Genomic DNA, 26,798 nt, shown 5'->3' on the forward strand with positions numbered 1-26,798 from the left:
CATGAACTCGCTGCCATCCTTTAACAGGACGGTTAAAAAGTCATTTTATCATTGTTCATCTCAGTCTGACCATCATCACCCTCTACAGAGGATGATCAAATAAAAAAAGTCGTACAATGTTTGAGAAACTGTCTTTTAAACTGGTGAAATGCATTTAGCTGGTTGTCCGTTTGAGTGAAAGTAGGTCTGGATCGTCATCGTCCTGCTGACTGAAAAACATGTGATTATCTCTCTCTCTCTCTCTTGCTCTCTCTCTCTCTCTCGCTCTCTCTCTCTGCTCTGCGTGAGTCAGAGGGTAATGAGTCTCTCTTCTGGATGTCTGTGCATTCTCCTTTGGGGGGAAAGCCTAAACAGGATGTGACACATTTTTCTCTCCGTGTCGTCAGCCTGTCCGTCAGTAGGGCAGTGTGTCCAGGAACCTGTCAATCAGAGGAGGGGGCGGTACCAGGTCTTCCAGCTTCAGGTAGAAGATCCGCTGAAGACCTTGGGTCCTCTGAGACCGAAGCTCCGCCCTTAAACCCAGTACACGACTCAGAGGAGGCACGGCCTTGGACGAAGAGGAAGAAGAGCCGCAGCTCAGGTGGTCTCTGAGACAACACAGCACTTTATTCTGCAGCTCCTCGACTCGTTTCGCATCCTTCAAACCCGGAACTTGCTCTGTGGACGGAAAGGCAGAGAAAGATGTTGAGGATAATTTATTGAGACACAGAAATCAAGTCAGGAAACTGCAGGAAGAAGAGGCAACTTAAATACATAAATCAGACAGCAGCTGAACGAGCATTAACGACATCTTCTTTTATATTGAATTCCACCTCATTAGCCTGTATGGCTTATGTTCTTAACAGGCCTTAACCTGTCTCACTCACTACCGATCAATACATTCTAACCCAATAAGCCCTCTGCACGCTGCGTACCCTCTCTATGTGTGCGCGCGCATATATATATATATATATACGCACACACAGACACACACAAACAAATGCTGTCTCCAGTTAAAGGCACTGAAGAGACAAAACTGTCCGACAATTAGCTGATTATTCAGCCCTGTGAGCAGGCAAATGAAATTAGAAGTGCGCACACACACACACGCACACACATACACACGCACGCATGCACACACACACACACACACACACACACACACACACTGCTGCCTATAGCAACTCCAGTGGCACTCACGCAGGCTTAATGTGACACTAAGTCATTCTGTAGAGAACAGTGTGTCCACCACACACACACACACACACACACAGAGGTCCGTGCTGCAGGGAGGCCCAGTCTCACTTTGATGTATCTATTATCTGAAGCTTATTTATTGTTTGTTTATGTGGCTCTTTTGTTTGTTCTGTGTTTGCTGTTGCACAGTCTCTCCAGTCCTCCTTTCACTGTGGCTTTCAGACCACTCACACACTCGCTCCCTATCACTTCTTTCTCTATGTGTTCGAGCTCCTGGGGAGGGATCGATGACTGCCTTTCTGCACAGGCCACTCTGAAACGGTCGATTGCCCGGTGGTTCCGGCGGCTCTGTGGTGGCAGTGTGCTGTTTGCTTTGCCGAGGTGGCACAGCGAGCCACTGAGAACAGTGCAGAGAGCATTCTGGAGCTGTGCTCCACGGTGGGCTGGTCGATCAGGCACAGAGTTAAGTGCTCCCCCAGAGAGGGTGAATGGGGTTGGTGGGCTTAGCAGAAGGAAGAGGAGGATATGACGGAGCTGGAGTGAGGAACGTTGGTGGTATTTCATCTGTTATACATGTATGTTCACACTCCTTTTTCTAATGAACTTTGCTTTTAGTCTCAGATGCGTGTTCACAGAGAAAGCTGTGATCCTGCTTCATTTTTCACACGCGTACACTGATTAGAGGGCCAGGTGTGTGACAGGTGCAGCAGGTGCTTGTGGGTATCGGGTTTGTGTTTGAGGCAGAGATCTGCAACAGCACACATGCACATGTGCGTCTTAACACGTATGCATGATGTCAATGGGTGTGTGTATCCACCCGGTTGTTGTTACACTAAGTCAAAGGAAAACTGCACAGCGGAAGGAGGCGTGAGATTTTAAATTTCACATAAGATGGTCGGGTTATTGTGTTACATGCTTACAGTGCAGATGTGCTACTTTCTTCAAAAGCAATATACAGTACATCCAGAAATTATTCACAGCACTTTACTTCTTCCACATTTTGTTATGTTACAACCTTATTCCATAATGGATGATTTCCCCCCTCAGAATTCTACACACAATACCCCATAATGACCACATAAAGAGTTTTTTTTTGTTAATTTTTTGCAAAAGTATTAAAAATAAAAAACTAAGAAATTACATGTACATAAGTATTCACAGCCTTTGCCATGGAGCTCAAAATTGAACTCAGGTGCATCCTCTTTCCAATGATCCTCCTTGAGATGTTTCTACAGCTTAACTGGAGTCCACCTGTGGTACATTTAGTTGATTGGACATGATTTGGAAAGACACACACCGGTCTACATATAAGGTCACACAGATGACAGTGCATGTCAGAGCACAAACCAAGCATGAAGTCAAAGGAATTGTCTGTAGGCCTCCAAGACAGGATTGTCTCAAGGCGCAAATCTGGGGAAGGGTACAGAAGCTTCTTTGAAGATCCCAGTGGCCTCCATCATCCGTAAATGGAAGATGTTTTGATCCACCACGACTCCTCCTAGTGCTGGCCACCTGTTTAAACTGACAGATCTGTGGAGAAGGGCCTTAGTCAGAGAGGTGACCAACAACCCAATGGTCACTCTGTCAGAGCTCCAACATTCCTCTGTGGAGAGAGGAGAACCTTTCAGAAGGACAACCATCTTTACAGCAATCCACCAATCACGCCTGTATGGTAGAGTGGCCAGACGGAAGCCAGTCCTTAGTAAAAGGCACATGACAGCCCACCTGGAGTTTGCCAAAAGGCACCTGAAGGACTCTCAGACCATAAGAAACAAAATTCTCTGGTCTGATGAGACATAGACTGAACTCTATGGTGTGAATGCCAGGCATCATGTTTGGAGGAAAAAAGGCACCATTCCTACAGTGAAGCATGGCGGTGGCAGCATCATGCTGTGGGGATGTTTTTCAGTGGGAGGAACTGGGAGACTAGTCAGGATTGAGGGAAAGATGAATGCTGCAATGTACAGAGACATCCTGAATGAAAACCTGCTACAGAGCACTGTTGACCTCAGGTTGGTGCGACTGACAGCAGTACATTGAAACTAAGCCAGTGGTGTCCAAAGTAGTCCAGAAAGGGCAGAGCGGGTGCAGGTTTTCTTTGCAGCCACTGAGTCCAGCAGGTGATTTCACTGATGAACTCATTGCACCTGCTCAAAGTGATGTTAATCAGTGAAATCACCTGCTGAAGTCAGTGGCTGCAAGGAAAACCTGCACCCTCTCTGCCCTTTCTGGAATACTTTGGACACTACTGCCCTAAGCACACATCCAAGATACCAAAGGAGTGGTTTCTGGACAACTCTGTGAATGTCCATTAGTGGCCCAGCCAGAGCCCAGACCTGAATCTGACTGAACATCTCTGGATCTGAAAATGGCTGTGCGCTGCCGCTCCCCACCCAACCTGATGAAGCTTGAGAGGTGCTGCAGAGGAATGGACAAAACTGCCCAAAGATAGGTGTGCCAAGCTGTATATTCAAGAAGACTTGAGGCTGTAACTGTTGCCAAAAATGCATCAACAAAGTATGAGCAAAGGGTGTGAATAAGCATGTACATGTGAGTTTTTAATTTTTAATAAATCTGGAAAAATAAAAAAAAACTTTTCATGTTGTTGTTATGAGGTGTTGTGAGTAGAGTTTTGAGAGAAAAAAATAATTTACTATTTTGGAATAAGGCAGTAGGCCAACAAAATGCGGAAAAAGTGAAGCGCTGTGAATACTTTCCGGATGTGTGTGTGTGTGTGTGTGTGTGTGTGTGCGTGTGTATATATATATATATATATATATATATATATATATATATATATATATATATATATATATATATATATATGTGAATTAAGCAAAAGGAGAAATCAAGAATGTTTCTGAATGAAAAAAATCCTTTGTTTGAAACTTATCCCAGTACTACTTTCAAGATTTCAAATTTGGCGCCACATGCATCGTCTTCTTGTGTTTTTTTTTTTTGTTTTTTTTTTTTTTTTACCTGTGAGTAGCACAAGAGCAGCCAGGCAGGCGAAGGCGGAGGAGTCCAGGTTTAGGCTTTGGAGGTGGGTGGAAAAGTCTCGGATGGAGTCCAACCACTCTCCGAAACCGCGAAGGCACTGGAACCTGTGCAGCACCAATCCATTACAGAAAACCAGCTTATCCTCTGACAGCACTGACCTGAGACACAGAGAAAAAGGAGATGGAAGCTGTTTAATTTTTGTCAGCATTTAGGTATTTAATGAAAAGCACTTTGAACGCCAGTGAAAAGCTGCGTTCTTCCCTTGTGTATTGTAAATATGGCTTGAGATACCACGCAAGGAAACAATTACAATTAAAACAATGAGAAAACCTGGCAGTGTGCGTACTCACACTGCAGAGAGACACACATCAAACATGGGTACGCAGCTGATTAAAGTTGTGCTCACCAAATTATGGTATTTTAAAACGTTCCTGCATTTCCTCTTTGCTGGATGGAGTGAAGGGTTAGTGCAAAGGGCTGCTGCTGTGTGTGTTTGCGTGCACGTGTACATAGGTAAAGCGTTTTGGCTTTAATGTGCCCCGGCTGTGGTGTGCAGTGGAAACACAGAGTCTTAATGAGGAAATGAAAAGGCTGCTCAGATGTATTTAACTATCACTTACTAGCAGCGCACGAGGGAATGAGGGAGGGCTGGTCCTTATTAGTGCCAAACAGAGGAACATGGGCTCTTTCACATTAAGAGCCTTCATAGAAAACGCTGATACAGATGTGGGTAGATCTGAAGAAGACAGCAAATTGTTGCAACGCAGAGAGAAAGTAAAACAGCTGAAAGGTGCAAGACACGGTGAAGAGAAGGAGGTGCATGTGACTGACAGCAGGGAAAATGAGGGAAGTGGGTGAACCTCACATTACACTGCAAACATTGGTTTTGCAGTTTTGGAGATAAAAGTACGATTTGCATCAAATTAACCTTATTCCCATTTCAAAGATCTACATCCACTCTGTGTGAATATGCACACAGACACTCCTGCACTACATGAAAGGATCAAAATGCTCCTCTGTCTGCTGACAAAAGGGGCTGAAAGGTGCAAGAACGAAAGATCAGGCCGACAATGACAAATTAAGAGAAAGATGATGCTACAGGTGTTGAGAGTTTGGAGGATGTGACCTGTTCAGCGCCTGTTTTGGAGCAGGAAGACGGACTTTTTTTCTTTTTTTTTTAAACGTTTATCATCAGTTTGATCCCTTGTAGACTACACAACAGACACAAATCTGTTTTTGGCCATTTCTTGGGACATGTCCTTTATGTAGTATTTTATACTAATAAATCCTTTTCTTCAGTCCCCTTTTAAGTGGAACCTGCAATATTCCATAAAATCTCACCATGTATTTGTTCATACAGTAGAATGATCACTTTATACCTTTTATCATGTCGGGAAAATCCTTGTGAAATATGGTATCTTGCTGACATTTTTCACACCCCTGCGTGTGATTCCAATATATTTGTTTTCATGCTGAATAAAGGCTGCTCCCACAGTTTGTGCAATAAATCAAATAAATATATCATAACAGTGTGTTGTCTTTTTCTGCTTTTCCCTCATGGAAATGTTTATACAGTTATGCTGACTGACAATCATGACACTAAATATGACAAATTTTATGTCTGCATAATTTTTGGAAAGTTATGCATGCCATTATAATATTGAACATATTAATTACCTCTGATGAGAAGATTATTTTTTCTTTGCATATGAGCAGGATATATATATATATATATATATATATATATATATATATATATATATATATATATATATATATATATATATAAAACTAAGACGACGGTTGCACAGCAAACACTGAACATGTGAAATATATGTTATTCTTTTCCCTTTCATATGACTAGCATACTGGTACAGTTTTGTTTTATGCTTTTTACTCTTTCATTTCATTTTATTAGTAAACGGCGCGTGTCGCGGCCTCAACTTTACCTAAATTCTGGGTCTTTTAGTGAAGCTTAGGGCTAGTGGCCTGTGATCACCTTAGTATTTCTTCTGTTTTTGTTGTTGATTAATGCTGGCAAATTATACAGTATTTCTTGTCGTTCTGATGCCTGATTCTGTTTTTTCTCTGTTTAAGGTGCAGCTCCATCCAGAGATGGGAGTTGTATTTGTGTTGGCGACCCTCCTGTCCTGTGCACCAACAGCATTTCTTGTATATTCGTCCGTGAATTTCTCTGTGAATTGTTCTGTAATTTATGTTTGTAGCATGGCCCAAGCAGCGGGTCACCCCTTTGAGTCTGGTCTGCTTGAGGTTTCTTCCTCAGAGGGAGTTTTTCCTTACCACTGGGGGTTGGTAAGATTAGACCTTACCTGTGTGAAGCGCCTTGAGGCAACTCTGTTGTGATTTGGCGCTATATAAATGAAAATAAATAAATAAAAATAAAAAATATTAGAACAGTGCCAAAGCATTACAAAGGAAACCCTTATAAAACATTCATTTAATATTTAGCTTTAGCAACTTGGAGCTACGAACCACGTAGCTACGCTGGCTAAAGTTTTTTTAAACCTCAGTGGTACATATTTTCAGCTTTGGTGATTTTATTTCTCAGGCCTATATCTGGATGATAAACTATTTACGATCTGCACATGATGAACTGAATTTGATGGGTCTGCCCTTAAGCCTGATTTTTGACGCGTTACATCAATGCAGTTTCATAAAACTGTTGGAATTTTAAATTTTACAAACCTCAAATTTTGATCACTGGAGGAGATGCCTATATTTATGAAATGATTTGTAATTCCAGTATATCAAATGTAGTATATAATTTTTTGTATACGATTAAGCGTTATACAAGTTTATAGGTAACAGTGAAGCCATGTGCATCTGCGATTCTTATTAGCTGATAAATTGTACTGACCTGATCCAGTTAAACGGTTTCATACAGATAAATACAGCACAATGAATTGTTTAAAAACTACTGTCTGACCCATGGCTGAGCACATGAGCAACCTATAGAGAGGAGCTGGCAGACAAGCAACCAGACAGATGCATGCACACACATAAAAAACACAATTATAAACAGCTGGATGTCTGCCACACATTCCACGCACCCCTGACTACACTGTCACCACGGTAATCAAACAATAACCACAGAGACCGTTTGGTAATGACGCTGTAACAGCAATGCCGACCCAGAAGAGAGGAGTAAATTTACTTTACACATCCAACTCTCACACACGCTTAAACACAAGCATAACCTCGCATGGCAGTCTGCAGGGCATCAGGGTTCAGCATAGGGTCAGTGCACGGCCAAGCCCACGCTGAGATAGCCGCAGCACGGGCCGCATTGCTCGCTCGTGAGAAAGTAAGATAGTGCTGTGTTTGTGTGCGTTTTTCCTCTGTGGGAGTTTGGCTGATACGAAGATGAGCCGTGTGTATGTGAGTGTGAGTGTGTTTGACAGAGGACACCGTTTAGTGTGAGTCACAGTTGCAGCCTGATCCCCTTCCTGCTGGGACTGTGATGCCACCACCCATCCTCTACCCACCCTGCACCTGGACCTACACTGGAAGCAGGCGAGAAAGTCGGGATCCAACATCATCAGTGTATCAGCGTATGTGTAAGTAAGTGCACTTGTGTGTTTGACTTGGTTTTCTGCCCTAGACGACAGCGCAGACAAAAGGATGAGCTTGCAGCCAACTCCACCGCCTTTCTCTCAGTAAATTTAACCACGGCATGCCTTACAAGAGAAGACCGGTAACTCAGGGTGATCCTGAGGCAAAGATGGGCCGGGGCAGTCATAATGGCACCAGGTACCCATGATGCAACATGTACACATCAGTAAAGGCAGAAGGTAATTTAAGTTGGCTCCTCTTTATTTCAGTGCCTTCTACTGTTTTTCCATCATGGCGTTTTTCAGTTTCACATCCAAATAGATAGAATCAATCCTGTCAATTCACACTTTACAGTGTTGGGACAGTTTTAACCCACAGAACACACACAGAGTTCTCTGTGCGTCACATATCAGACGAAGGCAGCGGAACTCTGTGGGTGTAGCTGCTGTCATAGTTACAGACTCCATACATAATTTGGTTCATATGGTCATTACTCAGCTTCACTCCACCTACTCTGGAGAAACACCAACACAGCAGCTCTCAGCTCAGCTGGCATAGTTACAGTGCGTCCGGAAAGTATTCACAGTGCTTCACTTTTTCCACATTTTATCTTACAGCCTTATTCCAAAATGGATGAAATTCATTTTTTCCCCCTCAGAATTCTACACACAGTACCCCATAATGACAATGTGAAAAAAGTTTTTTTGGGGGTTGAGATTTCTGCAAATGTATTTAAAATAAAATAAAAAAAAACAAAGAAATCAGACATACGTAAGTATTCACAGCCTTTCCCATGAAGCTCAAAATTGAGCTCAGGTGCATCCCTTTTCCACTGATCATCCTTGAGTTGTTTCTACAGATTAATTGGAGCCCACCTGGGGTAAATTCAGTTGATTGGACATGATTTGGAAAGGCACACACGTGGTCCCACAGATAAGGTCCCACAGTTGACAGTGCATGTCACAGCACAAACCAAGCATGAAGTCAAAGAAATTGTCTGTAGACCTCCGAGCAGAGGTGTCAAATCCAGCTTCAGAAAGTAAAAGTCCAGCCACATATTTGTTCCATCTTCCCAACAAACCAGCTGACTGTAATTAGTTCAGCTCTTCAGGCAGGTGGATGAGCTAATTATTGAGATCACCTGTTTTAGGTGCACAGGTAGAAGCAACACATGGGAGGGTTTTTACTTTCTGTAGCCGGATTTGACACCTCTGCCTCCGAGACAGGATTGTCTCGAGGCACAAATCTGGGGAAGGGTACAGAAACATTTCTGCTTCTTTGAAGGTCCCAATGAGTACAGCGGCCTCCATCATCTGTAAATGGAAGGCGTTCGCATCCAGCAGGACTCTTCCTAGAGCTGGCCCCCGTCTAAACTGAGTGACGAAGGGAGAAGGGCCTTAGTCAGAGAAGTGGTTAACAACCCGATGGCCACTCTGTCAGAGCTCCAGCATTCTTCTGTGATGAGAGAAGAATCTTCCAGTAGGACAACAATCTCCGCAGCAATCCACCAATCAGGCCTGTATGATAGAGTGACCAGATGGAAGCAACTCCTTAGTAAAAGGCACATGGCAGCCCCCCTGGAGTTTGCTAAAGGCACCTGAAGGACTCTCAGACCATGAGAAACAAAATTCTCTGGTTTGATGAAACAAAGACTGAAGTCATTGGCGTGAATCCCAGGTGTCATGTTTCGAGGAAACAAGGCAATGCTCATCACCTAGCCAATACCATCCCTACAGTGATGCATGGTGGTGGCAGCATCATGTGTGGGTATGTTTTTCAATGGCAGGAATTGGGAGGCTCGTCAGGATTGAGGGAAAGATGAGTTCAGCAATATACAGAGACATCCTGGATGAAAACCTGCTTTCAGAGCAGGTTAACTTCTGCTTTCTTACATTGGTAACAGTTTCAAGTTTATAATCGTATCTACAGAATACCCCACACAGAATACAGACTACATAATACAGAATATGACAACCACAGAATTGCCAACGCATTATAGTGTGGCCCCCCAGCAAGAGAGAGAAAGGCTGAAGAGTGACTCACCACTTTTGACAACTATAACCTAGTTTGATGTTAGCTAACACTGCACACGTATGGTAAAATTATAAAAAGCCCTTTTACTGACATACTATTGTTCTTTCTTAGTATCAAAGACACTGGGTAAATAGATGTGAGGGTTGTTGGTTCTAGACTGTCAGTCCTTGTCAGGGTTTTTGGGTAATTGTTTCACTGACATAAAAAGGTACTGCCCCAACGTTTAATGTTATGCTACTTAGCATGCCATGCAAATCCTTCATACGTTGAAAAGACAACTGCAGAGGTTTTTGCATAACCACTTTCAGGCCTTTCGAAAAGCCATACAAACTCAATCTGAAGATACTGCGGGTCAAATTTAAAGAAACCTGTGCAGAGTAATGGTCATTGGACACCCCCCCCCCCCGCGCACCCACCGATAACTACAGAATCTATCAACATCAAATGTAATCTTCTCGTGGATATATTTAGAGTGCGTCATTTGTGAATTTTAGCTTATGTTGAGGCACAACAAGATAAACTAAGAATTTTGAGAGAGGCCATAACACGCACAAATGCAGAAAACACGCACATACAAAAAACACCTGCATCAATTTAGCACCACGTATCTGCATAAAAAGCCTTGAAAATTGAGGAAACACTAGTAAACACAGAGAACACAAATACAACCTACAGCACATGTAGCACATCTAGTAAGTTAATATGACATTGTGTCTGTTACAAATTCACACAATGCACCCAGAAAAGAGACAAGTTGCAAAGCTCCACAACACAACCGAAATACAAGCAACACAAATAGACTATAATATGAAATCTAGTAAGCTACACGTCTGTCTGCTCCTGCGTGCTATTCCTTGTCATCCTTTGTTTGTTGTGCATTGGGTACGATAGTGACTCCAGTTTGTTTGGATCTCCCATTCTCACCTGTGAGCCAATCGCAGGACAAACAGCTCCAGGAAGGCAGAGTCTATTAGCAGGTTTTGATCCTCACGCTGAAGCTCAGAAAACCCGGGCAGTCGGTCTGCCCAGCACCGTGTGGTCTCCATTGAGAGGGTGAGCAGTCTGTAGAAGAGCTGGATGTGCTCAGCGTCTGAGGAGGATGAAGGAGGATCTGCTGTGCTGAACTACAAGTCAAAGACAGAGTGGAGGAGAAATTATCCAGAGCTTAAACTCAGATTTTAAACAGAAAGAAAAAAACACTCAAAGTAATGGGAAAGGGCACCTGGCTGTAGTCGAGGTCACGGGGTGTGCAGTGGGAATAAGCTCTGAGCAGAGCAGAGAGAAGGCTGAGGGGTGGAGAAGGAGGCGATGCTTCTGTCTGCAAGGGGCTCTTTGGTTTGGAAGGCAGACGGCCTCGGCGCCCCTTCAAGCTATCAGTGCGTACCACTGCAAAGAAGACACGGTCATAAAAAGGGTGTTCTTTTTCTCTTAAATCTAATCATATTTATGCATGGGTACATAAACAACTTATCGGCGGTTCTTAATCAGATTTTTATAGTGCTGACAGGAGGAATTTTGTAAAGGAGCCAAACATTTTCACATTTACACAGAGGGTGGTTGACCAGTGAACCAGCAGATGGCAGTGGAGATGCTCTGAGGTAATCCAAAGGTGGGTAGAGCTACTTACTCATTGACATGCTGATTACCACGACAGGTGAGAAACCTTGAGGATATGAGAGCAGTCACAGTGATACCACACAGGGGGGCTAGGTTGGTTCTGTGTGTGGTTCCCACTAAATTAATATTCTCTCAAATTAAGCATGGGAAGACCACAAAGAAAGGCCAACGCATTCAGAAGGCTTCTTAGTTTAGATGTTTGCTGAATTGGTGGTCTCACATTTTCACATTTAACTCAAATAACTTATTATTTCCTTTGACCAAGGTGACTTTCAGGTGAGAGTGTAAACAGTCCTTAAACATTGAAATATTTGGAATTGTAGGAACGCCAGAGTGCAAAACAGTCAAATAATAATTTGACCACTTTCTTTAGCATTTTAGTAAAAGAAGGGATCTCCCACACCTGCCAGCACATGGAACATGTCTGATCGAGTCTCTGCGTGTCTACATATGTTCATCTCTGGTACCTAAGTTTTACATTCCATGTAGTTGGTTTTAGCCCCTTTGGGGAATTACATTACTTGCTTTTACATTTCTTTCATATACATATTGCAGGTTGCCAAGCTAAAATGGACTAAGTCACCATGCTGCTGGAAACGGTGCAAGTGATGCAAAAATAATAAATGCCCACAATAGTGGCAGCTATGACATTAGCTATCAGAAACATTCTGTCCTACCAAAGGATATATTGTTCTAATGACTGAGAGATTACTATCAATCTCAAGATGTTGTAAGACAATACTATATCAAACAAATAATTAATAGTATTTGTAATAACTAATTTATTATTGGTTATTGACCAGGCTAGCAAGCTAACTATGATTGTGACAGTACAGTGCTCTACATGCTAGCTTAGTCTACAGCTATAATAACAGCAATAATCATATTTATTTGCAAAGCACTTTTCAAGAGCTTTACCTCAAGATGCTGTAAAACATTTATGAAAACTATTAAAACAATTAAAATGATAATATTATTATGATAATTTTCAAAATAAAGGGCAATGTCATGCTAATATATCACCTATTTTGATAAAATTCTGCCCTTCAGAAGTATAAAAAAGAACTCCCATACACAATCTAACTTGCAATGCCATTTATTTGTGATGTTTCAGCTCTAGCTCTTCAGGATCAGGCATTGCCCAATGTGGTTAATGACATAGGTCTTTTAACTGTCACCTGTGAACGCGACTGGTTCTGTCAAAGCTATATGCCGGATGATTTCTCACACTGAAATGTCGCTAAAAATGGTATGCATTACAAGTTAGTCTGAAGGAAGTTCCCCCTTTGTGTGTGTAGAGGTGCAAAGCTTTTTAGTGGCTCTTTAGAAGCATAAAGTATCCTACAAACATCTTGAAAAAACTGCAGTTAGTTGTGATAGTACAAATGCACTTACTCCCTCAGTGTAACTGTTCATCATTCAGACTGGGGTGATGGTTTTATTATTGACTTATAAGGTTGTTCATGGACTGGCGCCGTCTTATCTGGCCGATCTGGTGGAACCGTACATACCATTTTGCGGTTGCAAAATGTGGGACTTCTCTGTGTTCCCAGGGTGAAGAAGAAATCAGCGAGTCAAAGAACTTTTTTCAAAGAGCTCCGTGGAACGGTCTTCCTGCGACTGTGAGGCAGTCGGAGTCCGTGGACATTTTTAAGTCAAGACTTAAAACCTATTTTTATTCTCTTTCTTAGGAATAGTTTTTATTTTTAATCTGGTTTATTCTTTTACTTCTGTTTTTAATTGTGTACTTGACATTTTATTTATTTATTTATTTATTTTCATTTTTATGTTGAACTGTTCTGTGTGAGGCACCTTGAGACAGCTTTTGTTATGATTTTGAGCTTTATAAGCTGATTAAATTGAATTGAAAATTGAAATCATCATCTGCCTACTGGTGCTCCAGATATATTAGTACAAAACTGGCTCGGAAATGAGCCTGCTAAGCTTGTTTGCAAGCAAATAATCAGAGGTGGAAACCCCCGACTTCAGTGAGTAAAAGTTATACCACATACTTGTTCCATCCACCCACTAAACCACCTGATTCTAATTAGTTCAACTCTTCAGGCAGGTAGATGAGCTAATCAGTGAAATCACCTGTTTTAGGTGCACAGGTAGAAGCAATACATGGTAGGAGTGGACTGAAGCTGGGGTTTTCCCACTGCTGTAAACAATATATTCTGCCATGTGTTCATTGGCTAACATCAGAACGAAACCCAGTTTGCAATTTTATTTAACAGTTTAACTCTGCAATTGTAATGCTTCAAATTTATACTGCAATACTCATATCAACTACAAAGGCAGTATAATTGTATAAACGTAAGAGCACCGCAAAGAAGAAGACAAATACTCCAACAAGCAGACTGCCAACCTCCACCAAGAGATGCATGGAGGAGGTGGATGATCCAGACTAGTACAATTCTAAAATAAAAAATGGTGAAAAGAGTTTAAGGGAAATCTGTAGGTTTGTCCACAGTATTTCTATTAGTGAGAAATGTCAGAAAAGTTCATTGCTGACAAGACAAGAAATCTACATTGCTGTTAAGAAGAGGTGACTCAGGACCAGTCTGCCCTTTAGTAATGTTTTGAGTCTTTCTGGTAACCATAAAACACACAGAAAAGGATGAAATATGATTATGCATGCGGAAGATAACTGGTTCCAGTACTGCACTCTCTGGTCTAGAACCACCACAGCAGATGTTTGAGGAACTTCTAGGAGGTTAGTCTCCTTTGTAAGAGTGCTGAGATGATGTCATGTGTGTGCTTACCTTCCTTCACCATGCCCACACTCAGACACTTCTGAAAGCGGCAGTACTGGCAGCGGTTGCGCCTCCTCTTGTCCACAGGACAGTTCTTACTGGCCAGACACACGTACTTTGCGTTTTTCTGCACAGTTCTCTGCAGACAGAAGAAACAGGGGATAATCAGCCTCCAAACACAATCAACCACCTAATATTCAATTTGTTTAATTCAATTTCTGTGTTTTTTCCCTCATGCTCCATCAAAGAATGAAAGCGAAAGCTCGCAGGTCACATTTTAATTACGCACTGAAAGACGGTGGTGACATCCGTATAATTAGATAAAATTAATTTTCCAACAAGCCTCGCCTGCAGGATGGACAATTTTATTAGCGGCAGCGTTGACAATGGGCACCCAGTGCATGGTGTGGTGAGGCAGGTCCCTCGAGATAGTGGGGACACGAGCTGCGTGATCGCATTGTTTGTGAAGCTCTCGGGTCAGCTTGCGGCACCTGCGGGGCCTCACACACGGCGCATCTCAAAGGGCCCCGTGGGAGCTGTTTTCTCCTCGACTGGCTTGGACGATTATTACTGACCTTATTAAAATGAAATCAGAAATGGTCCATGTGGGGTGGGGGCGCATGGGTGAAAAACAATAACCAAGGGTGAATGCCTGTTCAATTCCAACAAGCCAATCCTTGGCCTGTAGAACTGATAAAGTTGTGTAGGTTATGTATAAATTGGATACATCTCTCGGAGTGACGATTTCATCCAAAGTGGGACAGTTTTTGGATTCTGTAACAAGATTTAAAACCAGTGGATTATGTTTGATCCACCCTGAGAACATTCTGGAATCTACAGAGGCTTTGTAATTTAGATCAGAAGAAAACATGAGGACACTCATAGAGCGCATGCCATCACCAAGGCTCAACAGTCCTTCAATTATCTGTCTGTTTGGGGCATGTCTACTTCCACTTTCCTATTTTGAAGGTATAAAAGATATGCAAAGTAAAATACATGATGGAAAGAGGTTGGATTGTTTTATTTTCCATAACTGTCATGGGTGTGTTCTAGGCATAATATGAAATAAACCAATTGCAGTGTCATCTGTCATCCTCTTTAAGAGCCAGAGTGTGCCAGAAAGTTGGTGCATATTTAGAAAACAGACTTGTGTGAGAAAATTTCTGTCACGTTAACAGATCAGTGCTAATCCATTACAGTATGGACAGCGGCCACCAAGGCTCCCTGGGGTGAAGCAATTAAAGCAGTAAGGGGGTGTTTTGTATTTTTTCCCATTAGTGTTTTCTTTTATTTTGCTTGATGGTTGTTTTCAATTCAGTTTTGTTGTATAAACAAGCAGCTTGAACATCTTACGTAAGGAGTATCTGACCGTTACATGAAATACCAAAACAACTCTGTTCTATTTTAGACCATGTTTAATGAAAAAAATCACAATCACAATCTGATAACTAAGACCATTGATGGATTTATGATTTTGTTTTGTTTTCTTTAATTATACTTCAATTGTCAATGACTTTTGCAACAAGGTTCCTTCCTGTTTGAAAAAAAAAGAAAAGAAGAAATCTTCCTGTACTTACATGGCAATCATAATACCATGATACACAGCCTCAACCTCAACAAAAATCCTATTCCGCAGAAGAGATAAATGTACTGGAGCTTAGGCCTCTTAGTTTTTAGTCATATTCCACCACAGACATACATGACCTATAAAACAATTGGATGTCACTTACAGGACTTTCTGCATGACAAGACAGTGCAAGAATTCACATTAATGCTACCAAGTATCCAGTTAAGTGTTTTTTTTTTTTGATCAAGCAAATCCCGTTTTGTATGGAAGAATGGGGGCAGGGCCCTTGGAGGCTTTAGCTAATCTTTGTGCCAATCAAGCATTTTTCTTATGGAAGGATGAAAATATGATGGTCAGAAATATGCCTCGGGTACCAAACTGACAAAATACCTACATATATATAACATGCTACTTTAGTGTGACTGGACTCTAAAGGAACACCGGTGCTTCCCCTCTTCACCAACGCTTCTAAAACACATTGAAAACAAATAAATCCAATTAGGAAGCCCTTGTGCCACATTTGCCTGTGACCCCCGGAAGACCAATAACACACTAATTATTCTATATACTCTTGCGCGAGTGCATAACTGTTGCATAATGGACGCCAGCCCTGGATGAGAGTGGTTGCCATGGCAGCACGCTTCGCTTCTCATCTCATCGGTGGCCGGTGACCCGTGCGTGTGGGCATAAGTTAGCGTGGCCATTAATATGCTTGACAAAAAATAGCAGTTTAAAGAGAATCCAAACTAAAAATGTGCAAGGGACTGCACAATGTCAATAGCATTGAAAATTATGTACTAGTTTTACACGCACAAAATCTCAATATGCCAACACTCAGTGCAAGACAGTGCAAATCTTAAAAAAGGTGAGTTGTGTGAGATTTTAGTGAATTATTTTCCCCCCTCACAAAGCGCCTGTTGGTGTGAGTGGAATTCTTCCTCTCAGTGAACCCATGAGAGCTTCATTCGTATGATAAGTGGTTCCTCGAAAAGCCTGTGTTTGAAATGATCAATGAGGGCTCTGCTAAATTAAGCTCTCGTGACTGAGCACTGGCCTGTCTCCTGCCTCCGTCTGCTGCTTGAAGCTGTGACTCCTTCAAAGCAGCATGGAATTTGACTGGCGTCACAGGAGACGCTGTCATAGCTAATGTTGAACTCTGATACTTATTAGTGTGTTGTATACACACGCATGCATGTGTATGCACTCATGCACCATTTGGATTGGGATTGTAGTCTGGATTTAATTTTTTTGTTGTGTCACCACTGTCCACGTCACTGTCATAATGTTTCGAGAACGGATCTTTTTCTGAACCAAACAATTCATTGAGCAGTTCAAATATTTGTTAAAAGAAAGTCATTTTCTGAAACAATTGTTGCATTTGGTGTATTGAATGTTTTGAAACAAAGCATAACATTCTGCAGCAACTGTTTCATTTAGTTTTGCCAAGTGCTTCAAATAATGAATCATATTGTGAGCACTTGTTTTATTCAGTTTTTGAATATTTTGAATCAGTGAACCATTTTTTGAACTAGTGAATCGCTACTGTGCACTTAATTGCAACATCATATAGTGTTTCAAGCATTTCAAAACAACAAACTACTTCCTGAAGCTATTTTTAAATTGTTTTGGACATTAAAAAAACAAACAAACAAACCTGGATCATCTTCTGAAGACACTGTTTCATTGAGTGTCGAGTGTTTCAAATTAATCACTCATTTTCTGAAGTAATTTCTTATTTTATTGCTTCAAATGCTTCAAAACAGTCACATTCTGAAGCAGTTAAAGTTCTAAATGTTTTGAAACAGTTCCTGAAAGCTTTTAAGCATTTCTTTTCGTTTAGTCCTTTGCATGTTTCAAAAATCATTTTCCACAGCAACTGTTTTAATGGGTGTTTTCAGAATTTCACAACAGTGAAACATTTTAAAGGTTTTGACTACAGTATTTGAAACCACTTTTTGAACCTATGAATACCCAGTGTGCACTACATTTCAATGTCATTGTGTTTCAAGCCTTCCAAAACAGCAATTTATTTATTTAAGGAGCAATTTTTAAATTGGGTGTTTTAGACATTTAAAATAACAAATTAAAACAAAACAAAACTGAAAAACACTGTTTTATACAGTGTTGAAAGTGGGTAAAATTAGTCACTCATTTTTCTTCATTTATTCCTTCAACTGTTTCAAAATAGTGATCGCTTTCTGAAGCAGTATGTTAAAATAGGTCAACAATGTTTTGAAACAGTGACCCATTTTCTAAACCAAGAAATCTCATATTACTGCAGTAGTGTTTCAAGCATTTCACTTCATGAAGCATTTTTAAGCATTTATTTTCATTTAGTGCTTTTAACACTTTAAAAAGCAGAATTGCTTTCCAAAGTAATTGTTTCAGTGGGTATTTTGAGAATTTCAAAACAGTAAATAATTTTTTGAACCAAATCTTTCATTTAATTTTGTTGAGCCTTTTAAAACTGGATCATTTACTGAAGCAATTGGTCTGTTTGGTTCAAAGTATCAAACAACCATCCCCGCCGCATGCAATCAGGGTATGTGAAACATTTCAGACGGGTTTAACAGTTAAATTCACCCCTTAACTATGCCTATGTGTCAGACAAGCATACTAATTAATGTTGCCTGTCCTGTCATTATGTCTGCCAAAGACGTAATAAAATCATCTGCGTTTATTTATTTGTCTGTCTGTTAGCATGATTAAGGCAAAGCTACTGCACGGATTTTGACGAAATTTTCACCACAGATAGATTTTAGATCATGGAAGACTCCATCAAATTTTGGAGGTGATCAGGATCCTGATTCTGGATCAAGATTTCACTTTTTCACTTTGAAGGATTAAGTCAAATCTACTTCACGGATTCTTACCAAATTTTCACCACAAATTGGTGTTAAGTCTTGGAAGACTCCATTAAATTTTGGAGGTGGTCTGGATCTGGACCCGGATCAGGATTTCACTTTGTAGACTTTTAAGGATTACGTCAAAACTACTGCATTGATTTTTACGAACGTTTCACTACAGATAGATATTAGGGCATAGAAGACTCCATTAAATTTTGGAGGTGATCTTAATCTGGATTCTGGATCAAGATTTCACTTTATATAGGCTTTGAAGGATTACATCAAACCTACTTCACGGATTCTCACCAAATTTGCACCACAGATACATATTAGATAGAACACTCCACTGAATTTTGGATGTGATCCGGATCCATATATCTCGGATTGCTCTTGTTTATTCTGCTCTTATCATGCCACCTATGAATTTCAGCGCTGACACACACACTGACAAATGTTAAGTAGATCCTATTTTATAATTTGCTTAACATCAAAGACAGAAAGTTGGGGGTGACATTGGTATTTGTATCTAATCATATAGAGCAAGGACTCAATTTAACTTCAAACAAGCAGTTCATCTACAGGCTGTGACTCAGAGGGACGACATTATATTATATCCACAGAAGATGCATTCATAAATGGACAACTCATGGAGGCACACAGCGTGCCACAGGCGCATTCTTAACATGTAATGTGCTAATTGCCTTGCCTTAAATTAAAAGCCTGCAGGGATTTTTGCTTCATCTCCTTCCCTGATTATCCACCTCTCTCTCTCTCTCTCTCTCTCTCTCTCTCTCTCTCTCTCTCTCTCTCTCTCTCTCTCTCTCTCTCTCTCTCCCTCTCTCTTTCAGCTAATGTATTTTGGCTGACACAGGGCCAATGGCTCCACTGAAATGGGTTAGATGTTCTCTTTTTTGTTTTTGCTTCTAACACAATGTCTGTAGAGTAGCTGAGCTCTAATGCTTCATTTAAAATTATAAAATGTTTCACTAAATAAATGAAAAATAGTGAATGGAATGTATTATTTTGTAAAATAATAACAAATAAATAAATAAAAATACTGGAAATACTTGTTTAAGAGGTAAAATTAATTCACACTGAATACTGGCTTCAAATTAGACTAATGAAATGACAATAATTTAATTCTCTACTGTGATTTTTAAGCATAATAAATATTCAGTTATAATTAAATATCTTCCTGAGAATATATTGGGGGTGGGGGGGTAAACTCATCAGAATAATGGATGTTGTGTCTGATGGCATGAATATGAACGATGGCAGAAATGTAAAATGCACATTGTTAGTTTCTGCTGTTGCATGTGGAATTCTGCATGAGGAAGTTTGACAGACAGTTTGTGTTTCATGCTTTTTTGTCTTCATCATCTATGGATGAACAGAAAATCTATGTTGAAATGTTGAAAATAAAAAAGTTGGATTTTTGTCAAGTTCATGAAAGAAAGCAAATCATTATCATATGAGAAACTTCCTTTTCAATACTCAATAGTAAAATGATTGTAAAAACTTGATTAAAGACAACCTGATTGTAATATAAGTTGCAAGAGACCACTTAAAGGAAACAATGCTTTTAACAGCAATACGTATACAGTATATCATACACTTATTATCATATACCAGCTTTTTTCCTCTTAGGCACATGTCTCAAACCTTTTTACAGCACACATATCCTGCACGACTAGGCGTGTTATGCTGTAGGTGTGTTTGTGCGCATATGCTGTGTGACTGGTTGCATGCGCATGTGCAAGGAAGTGTAATGAAGTTTGCAGCCCAGTCTCATGGTTTTTTTTTTTCGTGCTCCCGTGAGGAAATGAGTCAAATTTTTGTGACGGGGTTTTTTTGTAACTCACTATTCCTAACCCTACTCCTACCCCCGACCCTAACCTTAAGCATAACCTAATCTTACTCTTGAAGTTTGACAGACTGAATGCTGAGTGCTGCAGCGTGCACACAGCCGGCAGCCTGCTGCCACCAGATGCTGCTTTCATTAATTACTAAATAAAAACAAATTGAGAAACTAATTGAAAAGAGAGATAATTAATTTCCACCTTCCACAGGCATTATTCAATTATCACTGTGTCTGCATCCTCCTTCTTTGCCTGTATATGTTATTTTCTCTGTCTTATCTCGTGCAACTAATAGAACACTTAATGCATGTGCATGCAAATGTTATCTTTCCAGATCAGTGTAAAACATTGATGCCACTGAGTGTGTTTACATTACGGGTTGTTCTACGAGGTCTCAGCATGTGCTGGAATAATTGATGTGTCTGTGGTTTTGTAATATCAGTGTTTTATGACTTGTACAAGGAAGATGAAACATGTGTCTGACTAAAACCTGGCTCCTGGTGATGTTAATTGATGAATGCTGCGTGTGCGTGCATGTGTGCAGTGATATGGGATGTGAGACAGCAAGTTGTGAAGAGTCAGATTGAATCAAAACTCAAAACATGACTCATATCTATCTGCGTATTTGTCAGTGTGTTGTGGTCAATTTTCAGTTTTTGTGGCCCAGTTACAAATGGGATCAAAGAAAACTTTTATTTCTAGGATGCTTCTTTTTTTCCAAATGATCTCAAGCTGAGCCCAAAGCGTACACAGCAATTTTTTTCCCCCCGTTGTCTGAGAGAAATGTATAAGTGTTTTAAATTAATTTTCTCTTGTCACGCAACACAAGCAATAGCGTGCACACAAACAGGCTACGTATGAGTGCTTTGCCCACTTGGCTGCTGGAAGAGAAGACTTCTGTGGGTGTAATGTTCTTTCATAATGACTGCAAAGATGAGCTGGTAAGTGAGTGCAGAGTGGGAGCGTATCATATTTGAAAAAAAAAAAAATCTTCAGTTTAAATATGTCAGTCAGTGTCAGTAGGCTGCAAACAAACTTATTATATGTACAACTTAAGAGATCAGGACTAAAGAGCCGAGGCTTTAAGGAGTTTTAGCTCAAGTTTAGCGGTTTCAGGTTTTAAGGGTGTTTACCTTGAAGAAACCCTTGCAGCCTTCACAAGTTCGAACGCCGTAGTGCTGGCAGGCCGCGTTGTCCCCGCACACCGCACAGGTGCCCTCTCCTTGGCCGCCCCGTGGGGGAGGTGAGGGCAGGCTGTCTCCGAGTAGGGGTGCGCAGGGCCCAAGAGCCAGGGAGCGGAAGGTGAAGCTGCTGCCCCCGGCTCCACGGTGCAGCTGGTACATGGGCTGCTCCAGAGGTGGGCCGTGAGGATGTGAGACAGAGGAGGAGGAAGAGGAGGAAGAGGAGGAGGTGCGAACCAGTCCTCCCCCGAGCCCCTCGTAGCCGCCCACGCTGCTGCCGCTGTGGGGCGGCGAGTGCTGGTAGAAATGAGGAAAGCGGGGCGACTTGAGGGGGCCCGTTTCCAGGCTGGAGCCCAGAGAGTGGGGGTGTGACAGAGGGGCAAGTGAGTGTTCTTCCCAGACAAAGGAGGTGCCAGGCTGGGGCGGCATAGAGGGGGTAGTAGGGGTGGAAGGGGGAGATTGTTTAAAGTACATATTGGAAGAGGACAAAGCCTCCAGCGGTGGCGCAGTGGGGTAGCTCTCCTCCTCTTTTTTGATGGTGGGCCTGTGCGGAGGCATCTGGTACAAGCAGGAGGACTTGGGCTCGTAGCTCCCCTCTACAAAGACGTTGAAGCTAGGGAGTGAGGTGGTGGCGGCTGCGGCTGAGATCTCACCCCCGCCGAGGTCCAGCTTGGTGTAGTCTGGTGTCATAAGGTCAGAGCTGTAGCTATCGCCCTGGTAACTGAAGGACTGGCCAGAGTAGGATGAGCCTGGAGGGGCGGGCCCGTACTGAGCCTGCACACAGGGCATGTCTGCCAGGAAACAGAGCACAGGTGGACCATCACTCCACATGTAGGTAAAATGCCACACACATTTCATACATAAGTATTAAAGGATTTTCATGTTAGTAGACTCCAGCTGTACAACAAACACGTGTCAGGGAAACACATTTCAGACATAACTGTTTGATTTGAGCAGAAAAGCTGGACTCTGAGAAAGTGAATGCCCACAGAAGCACAGCGACCCAACAGCAGGGATGGACAAATATATGCGCTATAGCACCAACAGTCGGCAGGCACCTCTGTAAGAGAATTACACTTCTGCACATGAAGGTGTGCTTTGGGTGGAGTGAAAACCTGAAGGCTGCTGGCCCTCCCATCTCCACAAGACATGATTATCCATACCTATCCTACAATATGACCTACACAACAAAAAGCAGATTCTACTGGAGGCATATGCACACAAGAGTGTAGTGCATGAGGGCCAGTGCAAGCATAATTCATCAGTAGACTGTCATAAACATCTAATATTCTATTATTCCTGACAGACATATATATATATATATATATATATATATACACACACAAACACAAGGGATAAATATGTGTGTGAGAGAAAATATATGTAGTGTGTTAGACTATATGAATGTGTGAGAAAGAATACATGTGTGCGTGTGTGTGTATATATATATATATATATATATATATATATATATATATATATATATATATATATATATGATGTGTGAGGGTTAATGTTTGTATGTGTGAGAGAAAATGAATGTGTGTGTGAGGGTTATCATGTGTGAGAATATAGCGGTATGTATATGTGTGATAAAATGTCAATGTTATTTCAAGAATTTGCATATGAGTGTCCACAGGGATGAACTATGGCTTGCACGAGCCTAACAGAGCAGTGCCACAGTTTAAGAATAAATGTCAAAAAAAAAAAAAAAAAAAAAAATACTGGCACAGTTCTATTGGAACAGACAGCTCATTCAGATGTTTTTTTTTAAATGTTTCAAACTTTTTAAACTTTCTGTCCATTGCCTTTTTATTCAGTTCTTTCTTTTTTATTTCAGCCTGCTGTTTTGTGCACTGTTAGTACAGTTAGAGAAGCTGCATAGTTCAACTACGCACATTTCGGAGGCAAAGTTTAGTCAAAGCAAGATTCAGGCCACGCTGGGAAAGAGACAAGTGCGCGTTCAATGTTTGTGCATATGGGTGTATTCTGGTTAGTCAGACGGCAACGCAGGTGATAAAACATTCAATAATAATGGAACCCCATGGTGGTGCTGGATGCTTGCTGGACAACCCACATTGACACACCCACAGTCACACACTGTCAAATACACACACACATACTGTACGTACACTGACACGGGTACTTCCTCTAACTGCTGATGTCAGTCGATGCTTCCATTTAATACTGTCGGAATTACAGCAGCTGCAAGGCAGTCCACTGTAGTATGTGATCTACTTTGTTAAATCTCTTGAACCACCACCAACGCCACCTGTGTTTTCAGGCATGCACATGTGAGCACTGGGGATACAGCTTTTTATTTTGTTAAAGGCAAAGCCATTTCCTGTATCATATTTAGATGAGCTGTTATGCATAAGTAACTAAAGTGGACTCACTTTTGAATGATCTTTAAAAATGTTCACACATGAGCCCATGTTTGTACTCTTATGCAAAACCTCTTTGAACTTGGGCAAGGTTACATAGCACTCTTGGCTTTCAATAAATTCTCAGTATTGGTGTTAGTCATGAGTGAACTTTTTTGATCAAATACACGCACACACACACACACACACACACACACACACACACACACACACACACACACACACACACACACACACACACACACACACACACACACACACACACACACACACACACACACACACACACAAATAACCTTAGGTTTTTATTGTTTTATGGCAAAAGCTCATCTGAATATGATACAGGACTATGGGATTGCAAAAAAAAAGTTGTCCACTCAAATATGGGACATTGCATTACAAAGGAACTGCTGTCTCAATGAGAAAAAGGGATGTAACCAGTTGCATAATTTAAAAAAAAAGTTATTTCAACTTAGTTTTTTCAGCTTTCAACTGAGTTAATGCCACAAGACTTCTCTAGTTAAGTTGAAATAACTTTAAAAATCTATGCAAATTGTTACATCACTTTTTCTCATTGAGACAGCAATTCACTTTTTAGAGTTTACTGACAGACTGCTTATAATAAATTAAGAATGTAGAATCAGACAACATGTTGGGTTCATACAACAAATTAATATTAGTTAAAATTCATTTAAATGAGAGGGAAAGCAGGGGTTTGTCTGTGGTGGCTCAGCAACACAAGAATGATTTAAAGAACAATTAAACAACAACAAATAAAAAACACTACAGTATAATATTTTATTTTTGTTTTTCTATTTTGATTAACCCTCTTTTTTTTAAGTTAACTTTTCTAGATGAATTTTATAACAGAGATACATTAGTTAAAAAGAAGTGTGGAGCAGATCGCACACAAGGTAATCACAACAGGTACATTTATACTGTCCCAAGGTAATTATCAATAAAAGTCAACAATTACAGGAGATTTAAAGACAAAAATTATTACGGCCCTGGGTCTTTTATCGTGCATCAGTCAGTTTAATTTTTTTAAGTGATTTTAAATGTGACGTGCAAAAGTGCTTTATTTTATAATCTACATTTACAGTTTGATATGGCTGTGGCTTTATGTTTGACATCTTCAAAGTCCCAGATGTATACATTTGTTGCTACAGAAATTGCTCTGCTTTAAACAAGATTTTGTCCCCAGTCAGCTGGTATGCATGTTTTGACACAGATGCACAATTTGTGACCAATTCAGAATACGACAGATGGCCTCCTGCCTGAACTGAAGTGAGAGAGGGCGTGGCCAGGAGCAGCTTCTTTCAGTTTAAAGCAACAGAGACAGATACACATTTCTTAGAGACCTCAATTTTTTTAAGTTTAGAAAAAGTAACACTAAAATAAAATAAAAAAAATAGTAATATGGTAACAGCTTAGAAGTGTGTGCTGTGTTTATATATATATATATATATATATACACACACACACACGCACACTTCTAAGCTGTTACTAGAAATTTCTAAAGCCATATTAAAGTGACTGTAAAAATGTAAACCACAATTCACTTGTGTTGTGACACATAATCCATTCACAGTCCACCATGCATAATCTTGTACATTGTGGATATGAGTCAAGCTGCACACACGCTTGACGTCACCAAGTTTTTTTTCTCCAAGTGACCAACTCTTCAACCCACATGGAAAAATGTATCATTCCAGGCGTCACAGGGCCATTCTGGGCAACACCAAGACTTGTGCAACTAACTGTGCATCAGAGTGCAGCCATAGAAAAGAGGTAGATGCAACCGAAGAAGTAAAGTTTGAGAGGAAAACTGCTCAGTGGTGAGGTCTGTTGTCATCTGTAGTTTGTTGTATCACTAGGTCAACACTCAGATAAGTGTTGGCGGTTATAAAAGATGTTTGTCACATGTTAGGGGGTCACATCGGGTTGTACTACTGCAACAGTTTGTATTAATGGAGAAGATCTGTCAAGATCTGTCAACAATCTGTCAAAGATCTGACGAGGATCTGTCAACAATCTGTCAAAGATTTGACAAAGATCTGTCAACAATCTGTCAAAGATTTGACAAAGATCTGTCAACAATCTGTCAAAGATTTGACAAAGATCTGTCAACAATCTGTCAAAGATCTGACAAAGATCTGACAAAGATCTGGCAACAATCTTTCAAAGATTTGACAAAGATGTGAAAAATAAGTTATGCAAAATGCTTGATGAAAACTGTGAGAATTTGAATATGAACGCTTTTTCATATGCACTTGTGTGCGCACATAGGCATGTTTTCGTCAGTTATGATGTTCAAGATGTAAACATGAACCTGTATGCAATCAATCTGCCAATAACATAAACCCTCATCCTGAGAAGAACCAGTAAAACCGCTTGTCTGCAAACGCCTCATCCTCTTTACACTTTTGTTTCTCAGCAGCACTTGGAAACACACACACACACACACACACACACACACACACACACACACACACACACACACACACACACACACACACACACACACACACACACACACACACACACACACACACACACACACACACACACACAGACAATTTGTGACACTTTGGAGGACCTTAACCTTATCTAAAAGGTGACCTTTACACAGACGTTTGCAAATGTTTTCTTTCTGAGCCTCTCTTTAGAATGTTAGTAATATTACAGAAAATACTAAAAAAAGTGTGATGTAGGCCTGTTTATACATCAATTGCTGCCTTATTGGAATAAATGCTGCTCATTGGTCTTGACTGGGTTGTACAAACAGATGATCAGTCTTTTTTC

At 40.8% G+C, this 26,798-nt stretch overlaps 1 protein-coding gene and 1 long non-coding RNA gene across 3 annotated transcripts in view; one reads left to right on the top strand and one right to left on the bottom strand.

Moving 5' to 3' along the window:
* Positions 1 to 265: 265 nt before the first annotated feature.
* The window catches only part of nr4a3 (nuclear receptor subfamily 4, group A, member 3), a 32,008-nt gene continuing 5,475 nt past the window's right edge, over positions 266 to 26,798 (bottom strand). For both annotated transcript variants that reach the window (XM_034174894.1, XM_034174893.1), the window contains 6 exons: positions 21,562 to 22,400; positions 14,166 to 14,295; positions 11,006 to 11,169; positions 10,708 to 10,907; positions 4,156 to 4,334; positions 266 to 657 (listed from right to left, as the gene is read on the bottom strand). In XM_034174894.1, coding sequence (XP_034030785.1) covers positions 395 to 657; positions 4,156 to 4,334; positions 10,708 to 10,907; positions 11,006 to 11,169; positions 14,166 to 14,295; positions 21,562 to 22,400 — 1,775 coding nt within the window. In that variant the 3' untranslated portion in view covers positions 266 to 394. The remainder of the gene's footprint in view (positions 658 to 4,155; positions 4,335 to 10,707; positions 10,908 to 11,005; positions 11,170 to 14,165; positions 14,296 to 21,561; positions 22,401 to 26,798) is intronic.
* Positions 9,182 to 26,792, top strand: LOC117514430. The gene is made up of 3 exons (XR_004561881.1): positions 9,182 to 9,433; positions 15,376 to 15,385; positions 26,782 to 26,792. It is a non-coding gene; the product is annotated as an uncharacterized LOC117514430 (long non-coding RNA).

The sequence above is a fragment of the Thalassophryne amazonica genome, chromosome 7 (genome assembly GCF_902500255.1).
Source record: "Thalassophryne amazonica chromosome 7, fThaAma1.1, whole genome shotgun sequence".
Lineage (NCBI taxonomy): Eukaryota > Metazoa > Chordata > Actinopteri > Batrachoidiformes > Batrachoididae > Thalassophryne > Thalassophryne amazonica.